General features: G+C 34.9%; 1 protein-coding gene across 2 annotated transcripts in view; it reads right to left on the bottom strand.

Annotated features, from left to right (window-relative positions):
* The window catches only part of LOC143033856 (uncharacterized), a 51,936-nt gene that overhangs the window by 612 nt on the left and 43,824 nt on the right, over window positions 1–7,500 (bottom strand). The window contains exons 6-7 of one of the 2 annotated variants that reach the window (XM_076199419.1): window positions 3,827–3,865; window positions 1–401 (exon numbers count right to left, since the gene is read on the bottom strand). The exon at window positions 1–401 is cut by the window's left edge and continues 612 nt beyond it. In XM_076199419.1, the coding sequence (XP_076055534.1) occupies window positions 336–401; window positions 3,827–3,865 (105 nt within the window). In that variant the 3' untranslated portion in view covers window positions 1–335. Of the gene's footprint in view, window positions 452–3,826; window positions 3,866–7,500 lie in introns of both variants that reach the window. The other variant, XM_076199427.1, reaches the window with a different exon arrangement.

Below are 7,500 nucleotides of genomic sequence, written 5' to 3' on the forward strand. Positions count from 1 at the left end.
CAAGTCTTTGAAAGTGCCTCAGCTGATGAATGCCGATAAACAAAGATTTTTCATTCGTCGACGACGTGACATATCACTCATTTAAACGTGTTACCAGATATCACCACTTTTCACCAGATGTCGGAGAGCATATTTTCCCAAATGAATTTTATTTCCAAGTGACTGGACCCGATCTAAGAGGAATTTTGCACTCACGGTCCACTTCTTAGACGAAAAATATAATCGTCCTGCGCCGACCAAGACATAATCTACAAAGCATGCCACCATGTTCAAGGAAGGTTGGAGTAAAGATGAAGCATCACAGGGATTGGATAATACTGAGCCATCTTCAGTCTTCAGTACTTCTCGCTACGGTGACTCGGGGAGTGGATCTTCTCATTCACCCTGTCGTCATCGTACCTCTGGAAGATGAAGTTAATGTCATTGTAGATCAACGTACCCTATCCCAAGTCTGAAAGCCATGAAATCAATGGTATGAGCATTATATATAATCATTTGGTACCATGTGACCGCACTTGACCTCAGAAGTGTCAGATGGGGCCACCAAATCTCATTAAAGATATTGACAGGTTGAAAAAAAAATGCCGTACCACAAAACTGACGCCAAATATAAGAAATAAACCATGCGAGAATTGACTAAAAACATATGAATCTATTTTTCCTAAAAAAACGTAGACTCAGGGGTGATTTGATACAGGTCTTAAGATTCCAAAGGGAATTGACAAGATCAAAAGTGACGAAATTTTCACACCGAATGCAAATCAGACACGAAATGATGGACTCAAACTGTCAGGAAGTAGGTTTAATTTGGAAGTAGGTAGAAACAACTTCGCCAAACGTGTAGTAAATGAATGATTTTTTTCACACAGAAGCAGTGCAATGTAGTACAGTTCGAAGCTTTAAGATTCATTTAAATATACGTCTAAGCAATATACTGTAATGCCTGCCATTTATCATGTTTCATTATTTATTTGTTATTATTTATTATTTTGTTGTTATTTATCTGTTTCTTATTTATCATTATCTTTTTATATATGTTATTTATTATTTCATTTACTTATTCATTTATTTGTTTATTCATATATTTATCTGTTTATTCTTTATTATATATTTTTTTTGCATCCAACCTAGTTTTGGGCCAAAGGGTCTACTGTCGGGCTTTTCCTTTGTAATCCTTTGTAATGGCAATCATCTTAATTAAAGGGACTTTTATGTCTACTTTTTTTTGCATTTGTCAAATATACAGTAAAAAAATATAGTAAAAGAATATTAGTATCATGTAAGACAGTACATCATAATCAACTATTTAGGTTTTGTAATTCCACTAATCACATATAGTCTGAATCTTGTATGTTTTGGATAATGATAGATGCTAAGAAAAGTTTAGTGTTATTTAAAAGAGGAAGAGGAGGCGAATCAAGTAAAGAAGAAAAGTTAAAAGGTGCAGATGGAGAGATGATAATGGAAGATGGGCAGAGTATTTTAGGGAGTTACAGAATGTGAAGGAGGATAGGAAGGGAAAGATAGTTGCAGTGGGAAGTGCTAAGAAAATGACCGTGATGAGTGAGGAAAATGGAGGAGAAATAAGGAAGGATGAAGTGAAGGCAGTTGTTAAGATGATGAGAGCAGGTAAGGCACCTGGTTTGGATGGATGCCATGTAGAATGTCTAAAAAAAAAAGGAGTTACAGTGATGGTGGCCTGGCTGGTGAGGTTATTTAATGTTTGCTGGAGAGTGCCGGAGAACTGGACAAGTGTGAGTGTAGTAGTTTCAGAGGATATAGCTTGTTAAGTGTAGTTGGGAAGGCTTATGGGAGGATCTTGATTGAGAGGATTAGGCGAGGAACAGAGGGAGTAATTGGTGAGGAACAGAGGGAGTAATTGGTGAGGAACAGTGTGGATTTAGGACAGGTAGAGGTTGGGTAGATCAGATTTTTGTGATAAGACAGATATGTGAAAAAGTTATAGGTAAGGGCAAAGATGTTTTTTGGGCTTTTATGGATCTGGAAAAGGCTTAAGACAGGGTAGACAGGAAGGCACTGTGGGAGGTTTTGCAGATATAAAGAATAGGAGGAAAGCTTCTAGGAGCTGTCAAGAGTTTTTACGAGAGTAGTAGAGCATGTGCCAGGATTAGAAATGGAGAGAGTGAGTGGTTCGAGGTAATAGTGGGACTTCGTGAGGGATGACTGGGGTGGTGCGAGAGGTAAATGCAAGGGTGGTGGGTCAGGGATTGAAGATGGTTAAAGAAAATGGAGAAAAGTGGGAGGTGAGCCAGCTGTTATTTGCGGACGACACTGCGCTTGTAGCAGGATCAGAGGAGGGATTGAGAAAGTTGGTGACAGAGCTTGGGAGAGTGTGTGAAAGAAGAAAGTTGAAGATAAATGTGGGTAAAAGTAAGGTGATGAGATGTACAAGGGGTGAAAGTGGCAGCAGAATGGAAGTGAGCATTAAGGGAGAGCAACTGGAGGAAGTGGATAGTTTTAGATACTTGGGTGTGAATGTGGCAGGAAAGGGTGGAGTGGAGGTGGAGATGGAATGTAGATTGAGAAAAGCGAGTAAATGCCTTGGTGGATTAAAAAGTGTAATGATGAATAGATATTTGGTAATGGATGCTAAGAGGAGATTGTATGAAGGGGTGATTGTGCCAACAGCACTGTATGGGGCAGAAACATGGAACATAAGAGAGGAAGAGAGAAGGATTTTGAATATGTTTGAGATGAGGTGTCTGAGAAGTATGATGGGGGTTACTAGTCTGGATACAGTGAGAAATGAGGAGGTGAGGAGGAGAACAGGGGTGGTAAGGGAGTTGGGAGATAGGGTGGATGAAAGAGTATTAGGATGGTTTGGACATATGGAAAGAATGAGTGAAGAAAGACTAGTAAAAGAGGTATGGATGGCAGATGTGGAGGGAGTGAACATGAGGGGGCGACCTAGGATGAGATGGATGGATGGGGTGAATGGGGCTTTGGGGAAGAGGGGAATGTCTGTTGAGGAAGGAGGGGAGAGGACAGAAGATAAGGGTGAATGGAGAAGGATTGTATATGGATGATGTGATGCATGAGGTGGAATGGGTGGGGGGGATGGGAGGTGAGGTAGTATGTGTGAGAAAAAATTGACGCAGCCCGTAGGGATTTCTCCCCGTCTTCTCCTTTTACGTGAGGGGACGGAGAGGGGGGGTCGCCGATTTAATGAAGCGGCCTTGCTGTGGATGTGGTGTGTCTTGCGACACTGCTTCTGACCCAGGGCAGTGGACAAGATGCAGGGATGACCCATCATTCAGAAGGTGCCACGATAAGAAGGAGGGTAGAGGGTGGAGGGGAGTGAAGTGTATTAGGGATAGATTGGGTGGTAATGGTTTTGCTACCTCCCGTGTAAGGGGGGAAAAGCCTTTGGTATATGTATGTATGTAGTTAGTTGTTGTTGTTGTTGTTGTTTGTTTGCTTATTTGTTTGTTTGTTTATTTGTTTGTTCGTTTGTTTGTTTTTTTTCTTCTTTCTTTTAGTTGATACTCTTTTGCGAACAACCTTAACCTAGGTGCGAATCATTAGGGGAAACCCAAGGAGAACCTAGAGTGCTTTGCCCAGGACGTTGAGCTATTGTTTACAAAAGCACCGATGAGTACGTTGCGTCACGGGTTAGGTTGCTCAAAACCTGAGTGCCATGGAAAAGTGAAACGCTAGAGTTTGTGGCTGCAGATAAATGAATGGGTGACTTTATTTGTTAGTACAACTTTTGTCAATATCTATGGTTCCTTAAATGAAAGACTGATTCTAGAAAAAATATATATGTATTAACAAAATGTTTATTGTGGAAGAAAAGGTTGCTTACCGTTAAAGGCTCCATGAACTGCACGCGGTTTGCCATCACCTGCAAGATTGTATATATTGTGTTGAATTCAACTAAAACAGTATTAGGGAATATTTAATATGTATAGATAATGATTAATATATCACCGTCATTTCAGTCTAAGTGGTAAAGATAAAACCCATCGCGATATTTGGATTTATTTTTTCAAAAACTTATTTTTTATGCGTTTAATTTGTATTTTATACCTTTGTTTTTTGGCTACCTACAGTGTTAGGGGGAAAAAACCTTTGGTGTATGTATGTGTGTGTGTATGTATGTATGTATGTATGTATGTATGTATGTACGTACGTATGTATGTATGTATGTATTTTTATGGAAGAAAATATACGCTGGACTCGACGTTCGTCAATTTATTCCGAAGTTTCGAACCTGTCCGGGGTTCGTCCTCAGGGTAATACAGTGGTAGCAATAGGAAATGTACATAAATAGGGGATACCTGGTACACTGGGACAGGTCTTCCCAGTAACCGTTATATTCCAACGCAGGTAGAACATATCAAAAACACAAATGAGCAACAAAAATATAAATAAAGCTATAATACAAAATGTGCAATACTTCCTTAAAAACATTCAAAGAGTTTACTATAGAATAAATAAAGAAAAACAGTGAAGGCTGTATGAACCCAACCCGCTGCCGATGGGACGCAACACAATGCACCCCGTAGCATGCATTGTAATAGAACAAAGAAATTGGAACAAGAAGAAGAATGTATAATCCAACAATATAATAAACATGCAAAAAGGAGTTCACATTGAAATAAATAAGAAAACAAAATGCAGTGTGAAAAATGTCACCAAGATTGGGTATAAAAGCTGGACGCTGTAACATGCCACAACAATACTACAACTCGCCATGCGGAACAAAAGTCACGTGAAGCATGCACTGTCACAGATCCCAGAAATTGTAACCGTAAAGTGAAGCAAAACCTTCCCTCACAGTTAATAGATTACATAGATAAAAATAAAATGTAATAATACAAAGCACACCAAGAAACACATTACCGTCGTGTTAATACAAATAAAACAAATAAAACACACAACATAAACAAATTATGACGCATGCTTCCTCTCCAGCCTATCCTTCGCTCCCTTATAAATTGGGTTTAGAGTGATGCATCTAAATTAAATTAAATTAAATTAAATTAAATTAAATTAAATTAAATTGAATTAAATTAAATTAAATTAAATTAAATTAAATTAAATTAAATTAAATTAAATTAAATTAAATTAAATTAAATTAAATTAAATTAAATTATGAACGTCGAGTCCAGCGTATACTTTCTTCCATAAAAATGATTCCTGGACTCCAGCTATTTACGAGTATGTATGTATGTATGTATGTATGTATGTATGTATGTATGTATGTATGTATGTATGTATGTATGTACGTATGTATGTATGTATGTAAGTATGTATGTATGTATGTATGTATGTATGTATGTATGTATGTATGTATGTATGTATGTATGTATGTATGTAGGTATGTATGTATGTATGTATTATGTATGTATGTATTATGTATGTATGTATGTAATTTGTATTTCCAGTTAACCTAGTATTAGTATATTATCAATCCTATTACTCCAGTGATAATTTATTTTCTCGTTTTATTCTCGCTTTCTTAAATATGTAGATAAAAACAGTTAGAATACCTAACATAATTTCATCCACTCCATCTAAACCTGAACTCCCTTATTCTGAGAATACTTTCTTGATAATGAAGAAGTAGACGGTGAACAAGTACGAAGAAGAGGTATGTAAAAAAAGTAATAATAATAAAAAAATTACTATTCTACTCATCACTGAAATTACAAAGATTACAAAGGATTACAAAGACGGAACATGCCGACCGGAGACCTTTTGATCCATAATTGGGTTGGATGCAAAAGAAAATATAATAATAATAAATAAATATAAATCATGATAATATAAATAATGACAAATAAAACGAATAAATGCATAAGTAGGCTATAGTTAAAGGATAAACAAACCGGTAAATAATAATAAATGAAAATCAGGCAAATACTAAAGAGACAAATAATAACAAACAAATAAACAAACAATATAAAATAAATGACAGTCATTATAGCATCTTGCTTGGATGTTTATTTAAAAGAAACTTATAGCTTCAAATTGAACTACATTGGACTCCCTCTGCAGGAAGTTTACAGAGTATTACAAGGAATTACAAAGGCGGAGCATGCCAACAGGAGACCTTTTGGTCCATATCTAGATCGGCTAAGAAAAAAATCATAATAATGATAAATGAATAAATGAAAACAATAATAATATAAATAACAAATAAAATACATGAATAAATACATAGTTTGGTTCTTTGTTGTGACACTATGTACTTTGAAAATGTCTTAATAGACGAAAACGTTCAGTATTCCGATCTTTAATTTCCTCGTGGTTACAAGCAAAAATCTTTATTCACGTGTTTTTTGTGATTACTGTTGCAATATGTATGTATGTATGTGTATATATATACATATATATATATATATATATATATATATATATATATATGTATATATATATGTATGTATGCATATATATATATACATATATATATGTATATATACATATATATATATATATATATATATATATATATATATATATATATATTTACAGCACTGAATGGGTCCTAGTGAACAAATATACATTTATATCAACCACAGTACAATTTAATTCCAAGCCTTCAACATTGAGAGACTCGAGTTGTCCTCGAGTGTCAAAAAAAAAAAAAAAGCGTAGACTCAGAGGTGACCTGATACAGGTCTTTAAGATTCTAAAGGGAATTGACAACATCAAAAGTGACAAAATTTTCACATTGAATGAGAATCAGACAAGAAACAATGGTCTCAAACTGTCCGGAAATAGATTCAATTTGGAAGTAGGTAGAAACAAATTTGCCAACCGTGTAGTTAATGAATGGAATAAACTTCCTGCACAGGTAGTGCAATGTAGTTCAGTTCGAAGCTTTAACCTTTTGATCCATAATTGGGTTGGATGCAAAAGAAAATATAATAATAATAAATAAATATAAATCATGATAATATAAATAATGACAAATAAAACAAATAAATGCATAAGTAGGCTATAGTTAAAGAATAAACAAACCGGTAAATAATAATAAATGAAAATCAGGCAAATACTAAAGAGACAAATAATAACAAACAAATAAACAAACAATATAAAATAAATGACAGTCATTATAGCATCTTGCTTGGATGTTTATTTAAAAGAAACTTATAGCTTCAAATTGAACTACATTGGACTCCCTCTGCAGGAAGTTTTCAGAGTATTACAAGGAATTACAAAGGCGGAGCATGCCAACAGGAGACCTTTTGGTCCATATCTAGATCGGCTAAGAAAAAATCATAATAATGATAAATGAATAAATGAAAACAATAATAATATAAATAACAAATAAAATACATGAATAAATACATAGTTTGGTTCTTTGTTGTGACACTATGTACTTTGAAAATGTCTTAATAGACGAAAACGTTCAGTATTCCGATCTTTAATTTCCTCGTGGTTACAAGCAAAAATCTTTATTCACGTGTTTTATGTGATTACTGTTGCAATATGTATGTATATATATATATATATATTATATATATATAT

The sequence above is a fragment of the Oratosquilla oratoria genome, chromosome 2 (assembly GCF_046742065.1).
Source record: "Oratosquilla oratoria isolate Oo_2021 chromosome 2, ASM4674206v1, whole genome shotgun sequence".
Classification (NCBI taxonomy): Eukaryota; Metazoa; Arthropoda; class Malacostraca; order Stomatopoda; family Squillidae; genus Oratosquilla; species Oratosquilla oratoria.